Below are 23,911 nucleotides of genomic sequence, written 5' to 3'. Positions count from 1 at the left end.
GTAGTTATTTTATTCTGTCATGAGATGTGGGCATCGCTGGCAAGGCCAGTATTTGTTGCCTATCCCTAATTGCCCTTGACAACTGAGTGGCTTGCTAGGCCATTTCAGAGAGCAGTTAAGAGTCAACCACATTGCTATGGGTCTGGAGTCACATGTAGGCCAGACTGGTTAAGGACGGCAGATTTCCTTTCCTGAAGGACATTAATGAACCAGGTGGATTTTTATGGCACCATTACTGAGACTAGCTTTCAATTCCATCTTTTTATCAATTGAGTTTAAATTCCACCAGCTGCTATGGTGGGATTTGAACTTGTGTCCCCAGGGCATTAGCCTGGGCCTCTGGATTACTAGTCCAGTGACATTACCACTACACCACCGTCAGTATTTTAATAAGGTTAGCACAAATGTTAATAATTCTTATACTGTTATTTGTAAGACAAATAATGGAGATACAGATTATTGGAATTGCCTTAGTCGTTGCTGTGGGGGGATGGGGGCACCTAAATGAATTGTCATAGATCCAGTTTCGCTAGGGTGTCTCTGTGGCAATGTAAATATTGTCAGCGTTGTAATGAAGTTTTGTGAGTGGCATGGATGGAAAGAATCGAAAGCAGAGATTGTACCCAAGCTCCAGTGTTAATACAAATTTGTACTTTTTTTCAATAATCCCAATGGCGCGTCGTTCAGATCGAAGTTTAAACTAATTTGATGACAGGTTATTGGAATGTAGCTGATGATTAATTTTAATTTCAATCCCAGCTAATGAAATTTTAGAATGTTGCAGAAAATAGTCTGGAGAGAGTTGAAAGGCACTTCCTTGTTAGAAGATTTTGTTCCAGGTTTTCAGTTGGCATGGCGGTAGGAGGGATTACAGTTGACCTCCACACCCCTGGACCATGGAGGACAAAAATTAGCCAGCTACTGGTTGCCATCCAGTGCCTTCTACAGGACTGTGCACATGATTGTGGGCTGAGGACAGGTTTTGACTCTGCTGTGCTACATGCCATGGCAAGAAAGAAAGGGTAGTGGAAGCAGATTCAATAGTAACTTTTGAAAGGGAATTGGATACATACCCTGAGAAAATAGCAGAGCTATGGGGAGAGAGCACAGGAGTGGGGACTAATTGGAAAGCTCTTTCAAAGAGCTGGTACAGGCACAATGGGCCAAATGGCCTCCCTCTGTGCATTACAATTCTATGAAAGAACCTGCACTTATATAGCACCATTCACAACTGCATGATGTCCCAAAGTGCATTAAAGCCAACAAAGTACTTTTGAAGTTTCATCTCTGTTGTAATGTAGGGAAATGTGGCAGCCAATTTGTGCACAGCAAGATCCCACAAACAGCAATGTGAGAAAGATCAGATAATCTGTTACAGTGATGTTGGCTGCCTACCTAGGCTCAACTATCACCAGTAACCTGTCTCTAGATGCAGAAATCAACAAGCGCATGGGTAAGGCTTCCACTGCTATGTCCAGACTGGCCAAGAGAGTGTGGGAAAATGGCGCACTGACACGGAACACAAAAGTCCGAGTGTATCAGGCCTGTGTCCTCAGTACCTTGCTCTACGGCAGCGAGGCCTGGACAACGTATGCCAGCCAAGAGCGACGTCTCAATTCATTCCATCTTCGCTGCCTTCGGAGAATACTTGGCATCAGGTGGCAGGACTATATCTCCAACACAGAAGTCCTTGAAGCGGCCAACATCCCCAGCTTATACACACTACTGAGTCAGCGGCGCTTGAGATGGCTTGGCCATGTGAGCCGCATGGAAGATGGCAGGATCCCCAAAGACACATTGTACAGCGAGCTCGCCACTGGTATCAGACCCACCGGCCGTCCATGTCTCCGTTATAAAGACGTCTGCAAACGCGACATGAAATCGTGTGACATTGATCACAAGTCGTGGGAGTCAGTTGCCAGCATTCGCCAGAGCTGGCGGGCAGCCATAAAGACAGGGCTAAATTGTGGCGAGTCGAAGAGACTTAGTAGTTGGCAGGAAAAAAGACAGAGGCGCAAGGGGAGAGCCAACTGTGCAACAGCCCCAACAAACAAATTTCTCTGCAGCACCTGTGGAAGAGCCTGTCACTCCAGAATTGGCCTTTATAGCCACTCCAGGCGCTGCTTCACAAACCACTGACCACCTCCAGGCGCGTATCCATTGTCTCTCGAGATAAGGAGGCCCAAAGATGTTGGCTGAGATATAACTATTGGCCAGGACACTGGGTAGACCTCCCCTGCTCTTCTTCAAAAAGTGTTGTGCGATCATTTGCATCCATCTGAGCGGGCAGATAGGGTCTCAGTTTAATGTCTCCTTTGAAAGACGGAACCTTTGACAGAGCAGCCTAGTTTTGTGTGCTCAAGTTTCTGGAGTGGGACTTAAACCCTTAATCCTTCAACTCAGAGATGAGAGTGCTACCCACTGAATTGGTTTCCATTACCTTTTGGAGGGGGGCGGGGCGGTTGGAGAGAAACTTTCCAGGTTTTGTTCCCCTAATTGGCCTACTTTTACCTGGTTTTTCGCCTCTCCCAAGAGATTACATGGCAGTGGATGGGATAGAAAATGTATACATTGTAAACATTCTCCACTTGCCTGAATGATTGCAGCTCCAACAACACTCAAGAAACTCAACGTCATGCAAGAAAAAGCAGCACCCCCCGCCCCCCGGCCCCCTTGACTGGCACCCCACCCACTACCTTAGACATCCATTCCTTCCACCACTGGTGCACAGTGCAGTGTGTACCATCTACAAGCTGCACTGAAGTAACTGAAGGGATTATTTGGCAACACCTCCCAAACCTGCAACCTCCACCACCTGGAAGGACAAGGACAGCAGATGCATGGGAACATCACCACCTTCAGGTTCCCTTCCAAGTCTCGCACCATCCTGAGTTGGAACTATATCACCACTCCTTCATTGTCACTGGGTCAAAATCCTGGAACTCCCTCCCTCACAGTAATGTGGGTGTATCTATACCACATGGACTGCAGCAGTTCAAGAAGAAGGCCCATCACCACCTTCTCAAGGGCAACTAGGGATGGGCAATAAATGCTGGCCTTGCCAGTGATGCTCACATCCTGAGAATAAATTTAAAAAGCACATTACAATTATATGGGACAGGCTGGATGGACCAGTTGGTGATTTACTGTTTGTATGGTCGTATCGTGATATCAGCAGGTAAGGAGGAGAGTGACCATGCTTGTGTGGTAACGAAGCTTCTTTTAACTTATGTTACTGACAACTGGCCACCTTCCAGGTCTGAGCAGCCAACACAAGCAACGCAGTAATGTTTTCATGAAGAGCTGAATGCTAGTCTCATACACCCAGCTCTCTCCTCAAACATGCAGACATGGTGTCTGACAAAACAGGAGACTGCACTAGGAGAAAGAGAGCAGCAGGAGCCCAGATTCAGCCTCGCTGTGCTTTCACCTTCTGCCTCTCTCTCCCCCTTCCTTTCTCTCTCCTGTCTTTCCAGACTGGAGCATTACCCCTAGTGGGCCTCACAACCTCTCACTGAAGCCAGGACCTGGAGTTGTGCTGCTGCCCAGTATGTGGAGGTGGAGTCATAGTGACCTTTTGTAAATCATATGATTTTCAGCTGAAGTAAACTGGCACTCTGAATTTAAAGATGTAGAAAGACTGTGCCACCCCATTCTCCTCCCCCACCTCACCCCCCACCCCACCCCCACCCATGACTGGCACTCCCACAGTCAACTCAGGAAAGGCCCTGAGCCAAGTATTTCGCTAATTTATCGCAAAACTTGATGCATGCAAGCAGTGGTAAAAATTACAAACAGATTATCAGTGTTTAGAGCTACTCTGAGGAATTCTACCCCTCCAAAAATGGGTTATTGAATGTTGGCAAGAAGTTGGGGAAAGCCCATTTTTGCTTGTTGAAGTAAGTGAGGAACTAATCACAAAGTGAGCATTTCATTCCAGATCAGTCCTGGGTTTAGTGAATCTAACAAAAGGGGTGGGCATGGACTTATCAGCACGGCAGTGTCAAAATAAATAGTACAGAGGGATTTGTGTTTGAGAAGATCAGTGTAATGGCTACTGGTGGATATATGGCCATGAAGCAGGAGGAGCAGAAAGAGAGAGCTCATTAGGAATTCAGAGGGCATAGGAAGTATCCAGGCCCAAGAATTCTTAATCTGCCTCTGACTAGGGGCCTCCTTTGCTGGAGTTGCTGAGGGCTCATTGCTTTTAAAGCCAGGGCCTACTGCTGCTGTGCTTGTGTCATTGTGTCCATGCTGTTTCTTTATTTAGAAAAATCCAAGACTAATCCCATCACCCTGCTCTCTCCCCATAACTGTGTATCTTCCTCCGCTTCAAATGTTTATCCACTTGAGGACATGCTCCGATTGCTTACTTTTCCTCCCAAAAAGCATTACTCACACTTCTCCATGTTATACTGCATATGCTGCCTGTCTGCATATGCCCCAACCGGTCTGCCTATCTCCCTAACCCATCTTCCCATTCCCCTGCTGGTCCGCTAACCCTTCGGTGTCCTTCTGAAGTCTCTTACAATTCTCTCTGTCTGCCCGTCCCTCTAAATTTGCAGTGTTAGCAAATTCCAATATCATGTTCCTTGTGCTAAAGTCTAAATCATGTATCAAGAACAAAAATGAGCCCAGCATTGACCAATCTGGACAACACCCATTCTTTCCTGCTTATCAACCAACTTTCTATTCATGTTATTATATTTCCTTTTATCCCATACGCCTGAATATTTGTAACAAATTTTCTGTGAAACATCTTATTGAGCATCCGTGTACACTACATATACTGCTATCCCTTTATACAAATGCTGGGGTTGAATTTCACTTGGTTCATCTGAAGATAATGGGGCATTAGTGGCCTCAAAAATGGGGTGAGTGGCTTTATTGCCCCGTAAACACCAGCGGAACACCATGTTGAAAGGGACCGAGCACTGGGTGTCCAAAGTGCTCATCTGTTTTGGACGATAGACCCCTTTTACTATGGAAATCGGGGTGCTCTGTTGTAAATAGATCTCTGGTTACCATTTTTGGTCAGAAGTGGTCAGAGCCTGCATTGTGCTCACTCAGATAAATTCCACAGATGAAGGAGACCACCAAAATTTAGTACCCATTTAGCTTTGCAGGCCACGGAGGAGCAGGAGTACACTCCAAAAACAACCCACCCAATTAATTTGGCTCAGATTTGTTATCTTACTCAATGTTGCTTTATTTCCAGTCCATCTCCCTTATCTATGACTGTTCATTAATCTTGGCTGTTCTTACATTGAATATAACTATGTTGTGACTCGCTATTTCCCAATTGTTCTCCACACTCTCACCTCCCTTATTTGTCCCACTTAATTTCCCAGAACAAAGTCCAGCATTGCTTCCTGCCCAATTAAAGAAAATTTAACCCTTATTCCAATTTTTCACTCAGGGTCACGGCCCTGAGTCAGAGGATGCCCAGTGAATGGAAGAAAAATTAGAAAGGATCCAAATTGTTTGAAAGCAATTTGACCTGGAGCGTGGTGGGAAAGAATGTTAACATATTTTGGGCTGGAATTTCCTCTGGGGTGGGGCAGGATGGGACTTGAGCACATAATTTAGGCTGACACTGTAGTGCAGTATTAAGGTAGTGCTGCACTGCTGGAGGTGCAGTCTTTTGGATGAGACGTTAAACCGACACCCTTGTCCAGTTTCACAGATGCTCACAAAAGATTCAATGTCACTGTTTTGAAGAAGAACAGTGGACTTCTCCCAGATGTCCTGGGCAATATTTATCCCTCAATCAAGGTCACTAAAATGGAATGGTCAGTTATCACCTTGCTGACTGTGGGAGCTTCCTGTGCACAGATTGACTGCCATCTTTATCTAGATTACAACAGTAACTACACTTCAAAAGTACCTAATTGGCTGTAAAGCAGTGGGTGGGGTGGCAGGATCTGGTGAAAATGACATAAATCTGAAGATAAAAGAAATTGGAGAGGAGAGTAAATGTCAGCCCAAGGTAAGGAACAAGGGTAACAAATGGCCAGGGAACAAATACAGTTATAAAACAGAAGTATAAAAGGAATGCTAAAAATAAAGTAAAAAGAACAACTATTAAAGACAAATTAAACTGCCTGTCTAGCAATTTACACAGCATCCAAAATAAAATGGGGGAACTGCAGGCAATAATCTGTAGTAAGGAACCAGATGTAGTATGTATATGTGAAACATGGCTACATAAAGAACAGGACTAGCGACTAAATATTGCAGGATATAACAAAATCAAAAAAAATCAGAAAGGATAGAGAAGGAAGAAGGGGGATGGGTAGCTGTAGTAATGGCAGTAGTAAAAGGGACATAACTAACAAGGTTAGGAACAGAATTCATATGGATTCAAATAAAAGATACGGGATCAATCACACTCATTGGGGCATGCTACAGACACATCATAGTGGAAAACTGGTCTTGGGAAGTTTAGCAGCTCCCTCTTGTGGGCAAAGCTGTCCTTGCTGCTTGTAAAAAGCAATTTTCGATAAGATTTGCTTTTCTGTTGAGTATTTTTAAATATCTTCTGCAATTTCTTCTCAATTTGTTAAATGTAAAGGACGTTTTTTTTTTTAAATATCCCCCAGCAAGCAAATTTTCTTTTTAATCCCCTTTGTCAGCCCCCAAATTGGGAGGTGAGTTAATTCCCAGGTCTGTGCTCCTTTGTAACCAGACTGGCTTCATTTTCTTTCTGTGAGTCCCAACCTGTTCTGGTGCTGAGCACCCTCTGTCTGGGTCCCAAGTTACCAGATCACCTGCTTTCTTTGTTGAGATTTATTTTTGTTTTTATTTTCAAGTGTTCAACTTTTTTTTTGATAATTTGGTTCCAGCAGATTTTTGTTGCTTTTGTTAAATTCCAGAACGCCTGTTGTTGAAGGATGATGCTCAAGTTTACATTTATTGTACAGAGAAAAAGGATTACAAAACATGTAACTCCTTACTCAAAGGCTCCACCTGGCTCGTTAAGTGTTTCCTTATATGTGCTCAAGTAAGACCCCCAATTAACACCCTCCTCCTGTATATAATTAAATAATTGATACACAATTAACAGCTTCTGTTGATCCCTTTATTTCTACCTTAGTAGATTTCCTTTTCATTTTCCCCAACACATTTTCTCAGGATGTTTCGGGGCATTGGACACAGAGATTAGTCTGCAGATAGGCTCAAAGAGCTGGATCTCTACAATTTCGAGAAGCGTAGACTTAGGGATGATTTAATTGAGGTTTATAAAATGATTAAGGGAATAAATTGTGTTTGTGGAGACAAATTCTTTCAACTGGATAGATTTGGGAGGACTAGGGAGTCACAATCTCCAGCTATGTAAGGCCAGAAGAACTAAGTTGGATGCTAGGTACTTCTTTTTCTGGTCATTTATCACACTGCTGTTTGTTGGAGCTTGCTGTGTGCAAATTGTTAGCCATGTTTCCTACATTATAACAGTGACTACAGTTCAAAAAGTGCTTTGTTGGCTGTAAAGCACTTTGGAACGTTCTGAGGTTGTGAAAGGTGCAATATAAATGCAAGTCTTTCTTTCTTTAATATTGAATCCATTTTTATATAGAACCCTGGGTTGTGAATTGTTGTGGAGAGGGACTGTGTGTACAGCCACAGACTGAAAACCCCAGTATTAGTAAATCCTCTTTCCAGGGACAGCGCAGGTAAAACTCTGATCTACCCACAAGAGGAAGTGGGAGCCTGTTGCCCTATTCTGACTCATCTAATCAGAGAAATAATTTTCCCTTCAGGCCATGATGTGGCAATGTGGATTTAATGCTAAAAATGCACGTGTTTATACTAGTCAAAGGATGCAGGAACATTCACATATATAACACCTTTTCTGTCTCCGAGCACTTTACAACCAATGAGGTACTTTTGAAGTGCAGTCACTGGTGTAATGTCAGCAAATATGGCAGCCAGTCTGTGCCGAGTGAGATCCCACAAACAGCAACTAAGTGAATGAGCAGATCACCAGTTTTGGGGCTGTTGGTTGTGGGAGGAATTTTGACCCAGGACACTGGAGAAGTCTGATAGTGTCATGGGACCTCAATTTAATGTCTCATTTGAAATTGGGTCAGGATGGTTTTTAGGTGTCCAGGGTGGCTGCATAACCAGGCTTAGGCCTCTTGCATATGTTAATAAGGGGCCTAACACCTGTTTTAGGAGCCTTCATGAGGAATTGGGCAACCCTGAGTGGATCCAAATGTCTGGCCTGCTCTGGTTAGAATTTTCAGACACAGCTGCAGTTGCCATAAAATAAGTGCTCTCACCACCATCACTAACCCCCACCACAGCTCCATGGCAATCCTGAGGGCATTCTGGTCTGCGATTGGTCGCCTTACTGCTGTCTGTCCTCCACTCTTCATGGCACCTACCTGGTCACCACTGACAGTGAGGCAAGCAGTCCGGAACTTGTTTTGGGGCATGTGGCAAGCTGCCGGTGCCTGCCGTTAATTGAGATGAGCTCGTAGGCCCAATTCTGGCCAGAAAGTGGGCCTTGAGCCACCCGGTTGTGGTGCGCACTGCCCAGACAAGCTTTTACCGCCATATGTTTGAACGTTTGAAGAGAATATCATTGGGCTTGGCTGTAATGTCTCCATCGTGCCAACACTTGTCTGCACTCGCCCATGTAGAATGATGACTTTGATGAGGCACTAGAGGGCCTGTTACACACCTGTGTAGGTCACATGATACATTCGATCTCCTGGTCTCAGTTGAGTTATTCAGTGAGATGGGTAATGGGGTCAAGGCTGTTCCACACCTAGGGGGTCAAAGAGTGGGGCTGGACAACAGACTGAGAATTTGGTCAACTCTTAGGGGACAGGCATGGTCCAGTGCTTGAGGCGCTGGAATAGCTGTCCATCCACTTTTTTTATTCCTTCATTCTTTACTTCCTCTTTTATTCAGTGTGTACTTCATTCGTTTCCAATATCATCTCTTTTCACTTTCCTTTGGGTTTGAGTGCCTTCTCTTGGGCTCCTTCTTTTCCATTTCTCGTGCTCGTTTCTGTTCCTCCTTTTTCATTGTTCTTTCCCTCCATCCACCCCTTCCTTGTCCACTCATTCTCTCCTAGCTTTCTGGATACGCTCTCAAGATACAGGCAGGGAAAACCCTCATCCCACCAGTCTGGGCTGGACTCCAACCCAGTTCCTAGAGGTGAGAGGATAATGTGTTCACCCAGTGTGCCATTCTGCACATTTCCTACCCAACAGAACCCACTCTTAGTACCAACTGTAGCAGTCTGTTTCTATCAGCCTTCCCTTCTTGATCAGATACTTGACAGATGGTATGTAATGTGAGCTTTATTACAGTTTGGTCATTACAAACATGTCTTTTACAAATTTTTTAAGTAATTCTTAAATACATTAAAATGATGTTGAACAGTACATTCTAGTCCTAAAATATACCAATGGAACATAAGCACGAGCAGGTTAAAAATTTGAATAAACAGGTAGTAAATAGTATAAATGCAAATCGAATATTTTGTAGCAAATAGTTAAAAATACTCAGTTGCTTCTGCTATATAGTAAATTGATCAATTTCATATGTTAAACTAAATGAAGAAAGTACAAATGCACTGGCCTTGTGACTGGGAGGACAAAACATAGGGACGTGTCATATTCACAGACGTCAAAGCAGTATTTTTTTCAGATTTCTTGTTTAACAAACTTTTTAATCAATTACCTTCCAAGATTACACTAGTAACTTAAAGGGGAGGCTAGAAAACAGTGTGGGCAAAAATAATTTTCTGACAAGATCATCAAGCAGGACTATTCCAGAATTTCTTTCTTTCTTTCTTTTGGGCCTCCTTATCTCGAGAGACAATGGATACGCGCCTGGAGGTGGTCAGTGGTTTGTGAAGCAGCGCCTGGAGTGACTATAAAGGCCAATTCTGGAGTGACAGGCTCTTCCACAGGTGCTGCAGAGAAATTTGTTTGTCGGGGCTGTTGCACAGTTGGCTCTCCCCTTGCGCCTCTGTCTTTTTTCCTGCCAACTACTAAGTCTCTTCGACTCGCCACAATTTAGCCCTGTCTTTATGGCTGCCCGCCAGCTCTGGCGAATGCTGGCAACTTTCATTTCAGAATGATCGCATTTTAAAAATACTGGTGATTTAGAAATATAAAATCTATTGGACTGTTGAGATGATCACTGGTGTCAGTGTAATACCACTTTAAGAAGGGATGTTTCATTTTGTCCAGCCAGAGCTCAAACCTACTTCAGAAAACAGCCTCACAAAAACATTAAGCTCTGGAATTGTGGGATCAAGTTAGATCTTAAGGACAATGTTCTTGGATCTGGATTTGCTTCACCTTCCCCCATCACATAAGCTATTTCATCCCTGCTCCCTACCCCCATCCAACACGTCATTTGAAGTGTAAAAATCAATAAGAAGCTTCTTCCTAAAAAGAATACCCAGGGTTTTACACAAACAGTTTATTTTGTTTCCATTCACAGGATCTGAGTATCATTGGCAGGGTCAGCATTTATTCCCTGTTCCCTAGTTGCCTTGAGAAGGTGGTTCTTGAACTGTGTGGTTTACTATACTACAAAGGCAGTTGGTGTGGACTGGATTTTTCCAGTTGGTGAGGTCAGCATTTTTCCTTCTTTGAAGGACATTAGTGAGCCAGTTAGGTTTTTATAACAATTCAATAGCTTCATAGTCACGTTTACTGATACCTTTTTATTTCCAGATGTTTTTAAAGCTGTATTCAGATTCTCAATCTACCATAGTGGAATTTGAACTCACGGTCTACTGGTTTAAGTAGTCCAGTAATTTAACCACTACACTACTGTATCCATCTAGTACAATGTTCTATAGAGTTAAGTGACGTTTGGGAGAGCCAGATGGCTGCTATTTAAAAGCATTTTGTTGTGACGTGCACCACAATGTTCTACACAGACTGGACATTATCTTTGGAAGCACCAATTAAAAAAAGACAATTGGGTACAACAGTCTGCTGGATGGCACTTTGTTTCTTGCCCAACAGCTCCCTGAACTACACCCCACAGTCCCCTGTGTTATGGTGCTCTGAAGGGTTTCCTGAAGGATGTCCAAAGACACGGGCCACCAGAGATGAAAAGGATTGAAATCTCTGCAGAGTTATAAACAATGTGCAGTTCAGATCCCAATCATTCATCTGGGGTGTGTGTATGGGCCTGTTGTCTGCAGCCACATTGTCTGCGGTCCTGTTGTCTGCACTGCTGTCTGAGCTCTAAAACATAAAAGTACTGAGCGTTAATAAGATGGCAAAAATTGCACATATAGTACAAGCAACTCAATATTTTGCATAATTGGAATTATATCTCACAGTAAGTGTCATAAATGATTTTAGCCAGTTGGAAGCTGGATGTGCAGTAGGTTAAATGCTATTCTTTCACCTCTGGGACCTGGGTTTAAAACCAACCAAAGGTTGAAGGGATGAATTATGTCCTCTCTTCCAGCTCGAGGGGTTATCAGTGTTTGGGCAGTGCATGGAGGTCACAGTATAAAAATTAATACAAAAGCATTGACATTGTAAATGGTTCCTGTTAGCATTCACCCTCCTTCCTCCTCTACTTCACAGCAACACATTTTGAATAAGTATGAAACACTTGATGGTGGAGTATATAGAACTGAATTTATTGATGTTTAGTTTGAGTGATCGGCTCAACTAGACACAAGAGCGTGGTTGTCAGTTTATCTTTCAAACTCTCCAAAGATCTGTTGAAAGCCAGGCTCCTTTATACACCATATTTTGCCTACAACAAAAGGTACATGTCACAGATAAGAGCTCATGACATATGTATTCCCAAATCCTTTGAAAACAGTCTATTCAAGTAAATAGTTGTAGTTGTCTACTCCAAAGTTACTTCCCTTAAACAAGACTTCCTGATCCAACTGTTCTTAACCTCTTTGAATAAAGAACAGGCTTTATTAACTATTATCTTTTTATATCTTAGTTAATGGATTCCTTTTCCTATGTTTATTACCCCAACCACTAAAGTTATACCTTAATTACTCATGGCTGACTTCATTACAGTTATTTACTTCCTTGCACAAGCACTTTTTACATAAAACACTGAGGCACTAAGAGCAGAAGACAAGCTATGCTTTCTTGTCACAACGCTTCAAAGCCATCTTGTTTATATTGGAAAGCCTGTTGCTCTCGGATGCAAAGAAGTTTGATTATAAGCCTTTAACTCCCCAAGATGTCTAACATTCAGCTCTCCAGGATGTTCCAACAGTTTCTCTCTCTTCAGATACTGTTCCCCATCCCTTTCAAGCCTACTGTCATCACTTCCCTCCTCAAAAAATTCACCCTTGACCCTCAAGCAATACTCTCTTTCGAATTTTGTTGTGTGCCGCCGTTTTTTTTAGTGCGTTGTCCTTATAAACTTTTTTGCGCGGCTGCGCACACGTTATATATCAGAGCAAGGCGTGTGTGGTACCTTACAGGCTGCTGCGTGGCCGCACACATGTGCAGCTGAGCTGGAACATTGTCCTCTCGCCTTGCAAACCACTGCTCCATCTCAAACATCCTGATTTGTAGAAATAAATATTACCTTGATTGACTTCAGGAGATCCAAGATGATTTTTGAAAGATTATGTGCAAATTTCTGAATGTCACTGTTCTGTTTTGACTCTCCCACGTTTCCCAGTTGGCTGAACTGATTGTGGTAATATGACAGGCCTTCCTTAATCTTCTTAAGGCATGTCTGAAAGAGTCAAAGGGTAATTATACTATAAATGATACCACTATTTGTGTTGTATGCCTGTCTCCATGATAAACATTCTTAGTTAAGTCCCGACATCAACAGTTGTTTGGTCCATGGACCTTTCCAGAATTGGCATCCATCATGCCACCTTCTGATAGGTTGGCACCACCAGGGTAGCATGATGGATGGAAAGGTATCTGGGCCAGACCATCATGAAGCTGTAAGGATCTTTTTTCCTTAATGATTGTACACATGCTGGGGCTCATATTCACGGGCACTATGACCCCTCTGGTAGCTCACTTAAGTGGCCATACTTTGTGGGCGAGGCTAAGCAGTGTGTATTGGCAGGCTTTTTGACTGTGGACAGCATCACAGTCATGCCCAGTCTTGTCTTCATTCAACATTCGTCCAAGCACTTTCAGGTAGAGTAATAGTATAGCAATGAGGAGTGATAAGCCTAGTTGAGATTTCTCTTTGCATTGAGGAAAATTGTAGCACCCCTTTGCCACCCTGGCTGAGATTTTAAAAAAATTGTTCTTGGGATGTGGGCGTAGTTGGCAATGCTGGCGTTTATTGCCCATCCCTAGTCACACTGAGAAGGTGGTGATGGGCCTTCTCCTTGAACCACTGGTAGCAGTTTGATACAACTGAGTGGCTTTCTAAACCACTTCAGAGGGCGGTTAACCACTTCGATTGATTAACTCAGCATGGGCGAGGATCAAAACTGGAAGTTTCTTAGTCTGTATGGCTCAATACCATGGATCATCTGCAGGGTGGCAGTAGAGGCATTTCTGCTGGGGCAGGGCAGGTCTTGTCATTTTTTTTTTCTCCGTTGCACATTAAACTCAGTCTCCACACAGAGCTCCCCTCAAGGCCAGACTAAGAAATGGTGAAGGTCAGCAAAATCGAGGAATGTCACTCAAAGCCTGAGAGTTCAGTGCTGAGTTTCAGGGTGAGAATTTTACACAACAATCCAAAGAAAAGAAGGCAGTTTAGAGCACTGGAGAAGGGGAGAGGAGGGGGATTAAAATCTCGCCAGGTTGGAGTAGAATGCTTCCCTTCTGTTGTGTCAACCAAGAAACAGCATTAACTATCTTCACGAGCTCTGCAGGCTTGAGGAGGAGGAGTGCCAAAGATTGCAAGGATTCATTTGGGGGATGGAAATAAAGTACTTACAGAAAGTAAATTGTTAATAATTTTTAAAAAAATGATGGGACAAAGTGCAATTAAACCAGAATGTGAAACAATAGGATCAGCCATCAAGCAAGTCTGAATATCCCATCACCACCTAGCGCACAGTGGTTTTTCAAAGAATTATTCTCTGGATGTTGGTGTTACTGGCAAGGCTGGCATTTATGCCCATTCCTAGTTGCCCGCGTATAACTGTGAGGCTTGCTAAGCCACTTCAGAGGGCAGTTAAAAGTCCACCACATTGGTGTGGGACGGGGCAAGGACAGCAAGTTTCCTTCCCTAAAGCACATTAGTGAACCAGTTGGGTTTTAACGACAATCCAACAATTTCATGGTCACTTTTATTGATACCAGCTTTTTTAAAAAAAATCAGATTCTTAAACTGCCATAGTTGGATGTGATCATATGTTCCACGAGATTATTAGTCCAGCAGCATAACCACTACGCTCTAGTACAATGACAGCTAATGCTTACTTCTGGAACTGTCCTGAGTGTGTTGGGGTCACAGTTGTCACTGATTTCTATGCATGGGATGTCCTCACTGTCATTCAGTTTAAGATTTCTGAGGCAACCCTCCTGTTGAGAAAATCATGGTCTGATTATCATTTTAATAGTTTTAACATATCATTAATTGTACATTATCATATTATTGTAACCTCACTAATTGCAATTAATAGACATTTTATGAATGCTTCACCATCCTGTTGCCCTCATTACTCATTGCCATTAAATCTATCCATAACTCCAAGCTTGATCCTCTCACACAGGGGCCACGTTACCCTTACTATGTTTCCTCTAGCTCAATTGAGGCATCCGCCTAACACCGTCCCAGCAGAACTCAGGACAGATCAGGGATTGAACCTGGAACCTTGCTATGTATATTTTTTTTACAGATTTTCATGAATAAAGTATATTTTGGGGGGGAAAAAAGGTTGTCCCCCATTCCAAGGTCCAGTTCTACGTGCTGAGGGACGCACTAAAGCTTGGGGCAGCCGTGGCAAAGGCTCAATGGGGAAAGACCACAGTGTAAGGTCTTCCCACCATAGTGAACTGAGGGTCTGGACCCATGGGAAACCCCCTCGGGCTGTATACACCAAATATGGTTTAGCTGTAAAATGTACATTGTATGTAAAATGGAATGGAAGGGTTGTGAGGCAATTCACTCCTGTATTGAAGAAAACTGATTTCCTTGGCACTTTTTGGAATGTCAACTTGGTGCTGTTTTGAACTGTTTTGTAATGTATTTTTTTTTACAGATTTTTATGAATAAAGTATATTTTTAGAAATAAAACCTTACTATGCAGGCCAGTTCCATCCTCCAGCCGACTGAGAGAAATCGGACGATGGATGTGCAAACCGAGGAACGGATCCCACCTGATCAACTAAGGCACAGCGAGGGTTTAAATGCTGTGCCAGTCTACGACCGTGTAATAATTTGTCAGTCAGCTCTTGCCAAAAGCCAAGAGAATTCAAGTGGAATTCAAAAGCATTTTTATGTACCACACATACAGACATTGCAATCATTTCCTGTTGTGTAAATATATTTTGATGCAACACATTCTACCCTAAAACAGATTTATCTACACCTTCTGTACAAACTCTGTAGTTTATTTTATTTCTACATTCCCAGGGATGAAAGCAGATTACATTTCGGGAAAATTATCCTTTCACAATTTGTGAAATTGGAAAGCTTTTTAAAAAAAGATTTTAACGCCTCAGCATTTTTGACCCTGGTATTTACAGCTGGGAGTTCGACTGCATCATGTTTCTGTGCCAGGTTTATCCCCTTGCATGACCATGGCAGTGACTGCCTGCGAAAACGCTACACAAGAGCATGCCTGTTAGCGGACAACTACCGTGGGTCACGGTTTATTCCTGCAGCCACTCGAGTGTTTGTGGGCAACGCGCTGGAACAGTTTTTTGCAGATTGGAATGCTGGGAGATCAAAGAGCTCGAGGGACAGAATGGAAGTGGATCTTAAACTGTGTACTTGTTTTAGTAGTTTGCACAGCCCCTGTCGAAATTGTCGACCGTAACCATCCAAACCTAGGCGGGGGCTGGGAACAGCTGGTGTGTAGAATGTATCTTTGTAACTAAAGCCCTGCAGGAGAGTCGGTGGCAGTACAAGTCCAGAGATGCCTATACACCTGTAGAAAAAAAAATTCATCAAAACAGGCAGTGTTACCATTGGCCTTTCCCTCAGCACTACTGCGGTTAGATGATGAGACATTGAATCCTGCGGGCATCTGTTAACGAAATTCTGTTTCTCATTCATCTCAATGTAAGTTAAGATGACGTGAAAAGAAAAAAAACACAGAAAAGGCTGGAAATACTCAACAGGTCAGGCAGCATCTGTTGGGAAAGCAACAGTTAACAATGATGAAAGGTCATTGTTTCTCTTCCCACAGATGCTGCCAGGCCTGCTGAGTATTTCCAGCCTTTTTGTTATTTTTAGATTGCTAGCATCCGCAGTATTTTGCTTTTGATGAGAAAGGAGTGCGTTTGTATAGTAAACTCTGGTAGACAGCTAAAATACATTCAATTTTCCTTCCCTACACAGAAGGCTTCCCATTGTCAGGCAAGCCCTCCACCTGCCAAGAATAAGGAATATTAATTTCACCACATGAACATTGATTTTAAACTATTGTTGGTGAAGAAAGAACTTGTTTAAAAAAAACAATTGGAGACTTTGGCTGGAGAGAGACATTAGCATATCAAAGGACAGAGGAGCTATTCCCTGCTCCAATTTAATCCACAGTGGACTTTTGATTACCAGACGTTGAAGGTGGAAAGGCTAGCATTCCAGGTTAACTGCTAAGATGGCCAAAACACAACAGACATGGTCGGACCAGTTTGGACACATGACTGGCTGACTGTTGGAGTTTTTTGAATTTGAATTTCCAACAAGGAATTTGAAATCAGAAGGCTGTTAGCTGTTGGACTGAGAACACCTCTCTCCTGTCTGCTCCCATCTCTTTCTCACGGAACTGAACAACCATTGAAGACACGTAAACTCAAAGAGAGAAAAGTCTCCGATGTGAACAAGGTTTAAGAAGAGTACTGGGCCCCAACGAAAAATAAGAGCTGTCTACAATCAAAGACTCCACAGCGAGCTGGAAACACAGAAACTGTAACAAGAAACCCTCTTTAGAGACTGCCTCAAACCTCTCCATTTTATTTTTCTTCTCTTCTCTGTCCCTATTTGCATGTGTGTATCGCGTGTGCTTACTAGCGTGGGTGCATCATATATCCGTAGGCGTTAACCATATTAGAGTTTAAGTTTAAGGTTTAATAAATTTCACTTTTCTTCTTTAAACCTAAAGAAAACCTGGTGTGCTCATTTCTTTGCCGAATAATTGGAAAGGGGGGAGCTCAAAACATGGTGTGTTTAAAAATCAAACTCTTACAATAAGACCAGGTGAAGACAGTAAAAGACCCCTGGACACCTTTCTCACCTGGTCGTAACACCATATATTGGAAATTTACTCATCTGTTGTTCCTAACAAATCCCATTGCGATGGTACAAGGGGATAAGTTGATTCTAAGCCGTATCTTTCTAAAGGGACTTGACCTTTAATTGAAAATGTTCGGCTGAGCTGTGCTGATAGTTCAATGAGTTGATGCATGGAGTACCGGTGCCCTCCCCGTTCTGTCTGGAGCTCAGTACCACAACATCTGACACTAGTTAACTCCGTACAGGCTGACAATAGAAACTGGGCGCTTCCTGCTGTGTCTCGGACTCAGTACCATACTATGCTACATCTATCCATGGAAGCCAACACTTGAAGTTTTAAGAATTAAGATTTGAAATTGATTGCCCCAGTATTTAAGATTTATTTTCTCATCCGTCAATCTGTAATTTATTAATCTGAAGGTTTCATATGTAAAATATTATATTACATATTACTAAAAGTTACGGTTCTTAACATAATTACAGCTGAAACTGATACAAGGACAGGGTCTGTGTTTGCCGGAGAATATTTCCGAAAATATAAATTATTTTGAATCATACAGTTATCGCCCATGTAAGAAACAGCTTATTTCATAACAAATATTGGAGGAACATGTTTCTCCTATTAATGATCCTGTTTATTGATATTTAGTATAAGAATTTCCCTAGCTCCCTCCTCCTGGGTAAAGGTGTAGACGCAGGGAACCTCAACATCAGCTCCTTGCTGCGAGTAAGCGGCGCTCATGAACGACTATTGACTCGCTCACACATATCAGTATTTTAAAACTTTAAAAGTCTCTGTCTCTGATGTTACTCATTTTCTTCAAACTGCACTCACAAACCCCGATCAGCCTTTATTTTGGTTTTAGCTTTATATATTTTCAAAACATTTCTACTGGGAATCTCTCATGTGCGTCCCACTTTTTCGTTAATATTCGCTCTAAAAATGAATTACTGCACACAAACTAAAGATATAAAGGAACCAGACAGCTTTAAAAAATAAAATATTTGTACTGAATCAATTATTTTTAAGATTTAATCGTTTTTCTCGATTTAGTTCCTGTCCCAAACAATTAGACGTTTAAAATGCAATGTAGATTTGTTTTATAACGCTTGATTTTTAAATATTTAATTCTTATTATGTAAATATTTTACTTGGAGCTACCCAATGTGGAAAAAAAAGGCTTTTACATAGTTTTAAAGTTATTTTTCTTTGAATTATTGTTATAATTATTTGTTGATGAGACTTTAAATAAACTGGGAGAGGACTTCTTAAATAATAATTAACGTTGTAGTAACTCACCGGTCTATGCATGTAGTTAAAAGTCTTGGAAGTGAGGTTCCTGGAAAGGATTCGACAGGATGCCCAGCTGGGCAGCTGATCTCGGACTGAGCCCGTGATCCCAGCCACATTGAGCAGCAAGATGAGCGCCAGCAACTCGCAGCATCTCTTCATCGTTCACTGAAAATGTCACAGCTCAGCACTGAACCACGGCAGATCGTCAGACACAATCCGATACAAGGCACATTAAGCCGTGCCTTTATATCGGGCTCGGTGTTACAGCGGAATTTCCCACTTAAAACCGGAGAGGAAAAGAGTGATTCTATGCAAATACAATACCTCGACCAATTTACCTGCCCCACGAATGTCCACCACCCACCGGAATTTTCCACACAGGGCAAGGCTCGCTTTTAAAACACATAAAACAGCTTCCACTGGGAAAGTGGCTCTGATGAAAGGTCACAGTCCTGAAACGTTAACTTTGCTTCTCTCTCCACAGATGCTGCCAGACCTGCTAAGTATTTCCAGCACTTTTTTTAAATTTCAGATTTCCAGCATCTGCAGTATTTTGCTTTTAGTCCACTGGGAAATCTTTGGCTCCAAACAGACCAGTTTAACCACAGTGGTGGGGAAGCTTTCAGAAACGATAATCCGGGACAAAAATTAACAGTCACTTGGACAAATGTGGATTAACGAAGGAAATCCAGCACGGATTTATTAAGGGTAAATCGTGTTAACTAATTTGATTGAGTTTTTCGATGAAGTAACAGAGAGGGTTGATGAGGGTAATGCGGTTGATGTGTACATTGACTTCCAAAAGGCTAACATCAGAAACAGATTAGTAATAAAGGTAGTAAGAGGAGTGAGGCCAATTAGGGACCAAAAAGGGCATCTATGCATAGAAGCAGAGGGCATGGCTTAGGTGGAAGATGTGTACTTTGCATCTGTCTTTACCAACAAAGATACTGCCCAAGTAATGGTGAAAAAGGGGGTAGTTGAGATACTGGATGGGGTAAAAATTGATAAAGTGGACATATTAGAAAGTCTGGCTGTTGGTGAAGTTGATAAGTCATCAGGACCAAATGGGATACATCCGAGGATGCGGAGGGCAATAAGGGTGGAAATTGCAGAGATACTAACCATAATCTTCCAATCCTCGTTAGATATGGGGGTGATTACAGAGGACTGGAGAATTGCAAATGTCACAACCTTGTTCAAAAACAGGGTGTAAGGATAAAACCAGCAACCACAGGCCACAGTTCAACCTCATAGAGTCATAGAGTCGTACAGCCTAGAAACAGGCCCTTCGGCCCACCCCGCCCATGCCGACCATAATGCCTATCTATACTAATCCCACCTGCCTGCATTAATTCCATATCCCTCTATGCCTTGCTCATTCAAGTACCTGTCCAGATGCCTCTTAAATGTTGCTACTGTTCCTGCCTCCACCACCTCCTCTGGCAGCTCATTCCAAATACCCACTATTCTTTGTGTGAAACATTTACCCCATTGATCCCCTTTAAACCTCCTCCTTCTCACCTTAAATCTATGCCCTCTAGTTTTAGTCACCCCTACCATGGGAAACAGACCCTGGCTATCTACCCTATCTATGCCTCTCATAATTTTATATACCTCTATCATGTCTCCTCTCAGCCTCCTTCGCTCCAGGGAAAACAGACCCAGCCTATCCAATCTCGCTTTATAACTCAAGCCCTCTAAACCAGGCAACATCCTTGTGAATCTTTTCTGCACCCTCTCTAGCTTAATCACATCTTTCCTGTAGTGCAGCGACCAGAACTGCACACAGTACTCCAAATGCGGCCTAACCAACGTTATGTACAACTGTAACATGACGTCCCAACTCTTGTACTCAATGCCTTGGCCGATGAAGGCAAGCATGCCATACGCCTTCTTCACCACCCTGTCTACCTGTGTTGCCTCTTTCAGGGAACTATGTACTTGTGCCCCAAGGTCTCTCTGCTCAACAACACTCCCCAGGGCCCTGCCATTCACTGTATATGTCCTGCCCTGGTTTTACTTCCCAAAATGCATCACTTCACACTTGTCTGCATTAAATTCCATTTGCCACTCCCTTGCCCACTTTCCCAGTTGATCTATATCCTGTTGTAACCTGAGACAACCTTCTTCACTGTCCACTATGCCACCAATTTTGGTGTCATCTGCAAACTTAATAATTATGCCCTCGACATTCACATCCAAGTCATTAATATATATGACAAACAACAGTGGTGGGAAAGCTTTTCGACACGATAATCTGAGACAAAAGTAACAGTTATTTGGACAAGTGTGGATTAATTAGGGAAAGGCAGCACAGATTTGTTAAAGACAAATTGTGTTTAACTAACTTGATTGAGTTTATTGATGAGGTAACAAAGGGTTGGTGTGTATATAGACTTAGAAAGGCATTTGATTAAAGTGCCAAATACCAGGTTTGTCAGCAAAATTAAAGCCCATGGAATAAAAGGGACAGTGGCAGCATGAATATGAAGTTGGCCATGTGACAGGAAAAAGGCAGTGGTGGTGAACTGTTGTTTTTCAGACTGGAGGAAGATATGTAGTGGGGTTTCCCAGGGGTCGGTTTTAGGACCTGATCTATATCAATGACCTAGACTTGGGTGTGCAGGGAACAATTTCATAATTTGCAGCTGACACAAAACTTTGGAGCTATCGTGAAATGTGAGGAGGATAGTGATAGACTTCAAGAGGACATAGACAGGCTGGTGGAATGGTCAGAAACATGGCAGGTGAAATTTAATGCAGAGAAGTGTGAAGTGATAAATTTTGGTCGGAAGAATGAGGAAAGACAATATAAAATGAAGGATACAATTCTAAAGGGGGTGCAGAGCAGAGGGACCTTGGGGTATATGTGTACAAATCATTGAAGGTGGCAGGACAGCTTGAGAAAGCAGTTAATAACGCATACAGGATCTTGGGCTTTATAAATAGAGGCATAGAGTACAAAAGCAAGGAAGTTATGCTAAATCCTTTGTCAGGCAAACCCCCACCTGCCAAGACTGAGGCACACATTATTTTGCCACATGAACATTAAAACTTCAAAAATTGCAAGCTCTGACTGGAAAGACATTTCCATGGTAACAGACCATGTTGAAACAATGGAGACTCTGCAGTGACTCTCCAATACACTGAAGTGGTCAGACAAGTTTTAGTCACATGGCTAGCTGGCTGGGGCAGAGAAATTTGAGCCTCCAACAAGGGATGTGAAGAGACTGTTCCATATAAGGAACTAGTCACACGACTAACCTGCTGAGCACCCTGGGAGCTTTTTGAATTTGGACTCCCAAACAAAGGAATTGCCAGGCAGAACACCATGTGCACCGGAAACTGAAGCAAGAACGCCTCCTGCCTGTCTGCCTGCCTATCTCTCAGGGAACTGAAACCATTGAAGACACGTGAAACTCAAAGAGGAAAAAAAAGGTTTGCCAAATGAACAAAGTTTGAAGACAATTACCAGGCCCCAACGAAATGCAAGAATATAACTACAATCAAGGACGACCGTGAGCTCAAGAAACAGTAACAAGATATTGCCTCAAACTGTTCTACTTATCTCTTCTTCTACTCTTTCTACTCTTTTCTGTCCCAATCTTGCATGTTTATATCACGTGTGCATGCTAGCATGAGCACGTCGTATATCCACAGGTGTGAACCATATTAGAATTAAGTGAAAGTTTAATAAATTTCATCTTTCTGCTTTAAACCAAAGAAAGCCTGTTTGTGCTCAGTTATTTACCTGATAATTGGAAACTGTGAACATGGATTCACAAAAAGGGGAGCTCAAAACACAGTATGTTTAAAATTAAACCTGTTACAATAAGACCAGGTGAAGACAGCAAGAGACCCCGAGACACATTGCTCACCTGGTCGTAACACTTTATAAAACACTAGTTAGGCCTCAACCGGAGTGTTGTGTCCAATTCTGGGCACCACATTTTGGAAGGATACAAAGACATTGGAGAGGGTGCAGAAAAGATTTACGCTAATGGTTCCATGGATGAGGAACTTCAGTTACGAGGAGAGTTTGGAGAAGCTGGGGCTGTTCTCCTTAGAGAAAGGAAGGTTGAGAGGAGAGGAGAAATTGTTCCCATTGGCGGAATGATCAAGAACCAGAGGACACTAATTTAAGGTGATTGGCAAAAGAAGAAACGGTGACATAAAGAAAAACTGCGAGTGATTAGGATCTGGAATGCACTGTCTGAGAGTGTGGTGGAGGCAGGTTCAATCATGGCTTGCAAAAGGGAATTGGATAATTATCTGAAGGGAAAAATATTTACAGGGCTACGGGGAAAAGGCAGGGATGATGGACTAGCTGAGTAGCACATACAGTGAGCCAGCATGGATGGGCCAAATGGCTTCCTTCTATGCTGTAACCATTCAATGATTCTATTCTGTGATTCCATCCTGCATTAGCTGGTGGCGTTCAGTTATTCGGATTCTCTTGGTAGCTTGGCTACGAGTTCCTCGTCACTATTGACTATAAATTACACAATACTATGTTTTCGTACGGACATTTATTGTCCTGTCATGAACAGAATGATTTACTTGTTACAGGTTCATTTTGTTGAACAATAATACGGGACAAAATTAACAGTCATTGAACAAGTGTGGATTAATTAAGGGAAGCCTGCATGGATTCTCTTAAAGGCAAATCATGTTTAACTAACTTGATTGAGTTTTTTGATGAGGGTAACAGAGAGGGTTGATGAGGGTAATTTTTTTTTTATTCATTCATGGGATGTGGGCGTCACTGGCTATGCCAGCATTTATGCCCATCCCTAATTGCCCTTGAGAAAGTGGTGGTGAGCTGCCTTCTTGAACCGCTGCAGTCCAAGTGAGGTAGGTACACCATCAGTGCTGTTAGGAAGGGAGTTTCAGGATTTTGACCCAGCGACACTGAAGGAACGGCGATATAGTTCCAAGTCAGGATGGTGTGTGACTTGGACGGGAACTTGCAGGTGGTGATGTTCCCATGCATCTGCTACTCTTGTCCTTCGAGGTGGTAGAGGTCGTGGGTTTGGAAGATGCTATCTAAGGAGCCTTGGTGCGTTGCTGCAGTGCATCTTGTAGATTGTACACACTGCTGCCACTGTGCGTCGGTGGTGGAGGGAGTGAATGTTTGTGGATGGTGTGCCAATCAAGCGGGCTGCCTTGTCCTGGATGGTGTCGAGCTTTTTGACTGTTGTTGGAGCTGCACCCATCCAGGCAAGTGGAGAGTATTCCATCACATTCCTGACTTGTGCCTTG

At 42.8% G+C, this 23,911-nt stretch overlaps 1 protein-coding gene across 1 annotated transcript; it reads right to left on the bottom strand.

Annotated features, from left to right (window-relative positions):
- Window positions 1-11,009: 11,009 nt before the first annotated feature.
- Window positions 11,010-18,805, bottom strand: LOC137358579 (interleukin-23 subunit alpha-like). The gene is made up of 4 exons (XM_068024573.1): window positions 18,653-18,805; window positions 14,373-14,474; window positions 12,556-12,708; window positions 11,010-11,225 (listed from the first exon to the last, which is right to left on the bottom strand). Exons 1-4 carry the CDS (start codon window positions 18,803-18,805, stop codon window positions 11,010-11,012), a joined length of 624 nt encoding a protein of 207 aa, XP_067880674.1.
- Window positions 18,806-23,911: the final 5,106 nt, after the last annotated feature.

This window comes from Heterodontus francisci, chromosome X (assembly GCF_036365525.1).
Source record: "Heterodontus francisci isolate sHetFra1 chromosome X, sHetFra1.hap1, whole genome shotgun sequence".
Lineage (NCBI taxonomy): Eukaryota > Metazoa > Chordata > Chondrichthyes > Heterodontiformes > Heterodontidae > Heterodontus > Heterodontus francisci.
This window is presented reverse-complemented; position numbering and strand designations above follow the sequence as displayed.

Bases quoted from the DNA above. Each gene is read 5' to 3' on its own strand.
- LOC137358579 (XM_068024573.1), bottom strand. From the start codon at position 18,805: ATGAAGAGATGCTGCGAGTTGCTGGCGCTCATCTTGCTGCTCAATGTG. The intron at 14,475-18,652 runs GTGAGTTACTAC...TTTTCTCAACAG, and splicing joins TTAACTACATGCATAGACCG to GAGGGTTGCCTCAGAAATCT. The intron at 12,709-14,372 runs GTAAGCATTAGC...TGACTCTTTCAG, and splicing joins CACTCAGGACAGTTCCAGAA to ACATGCCTTAAGAAGATTAA.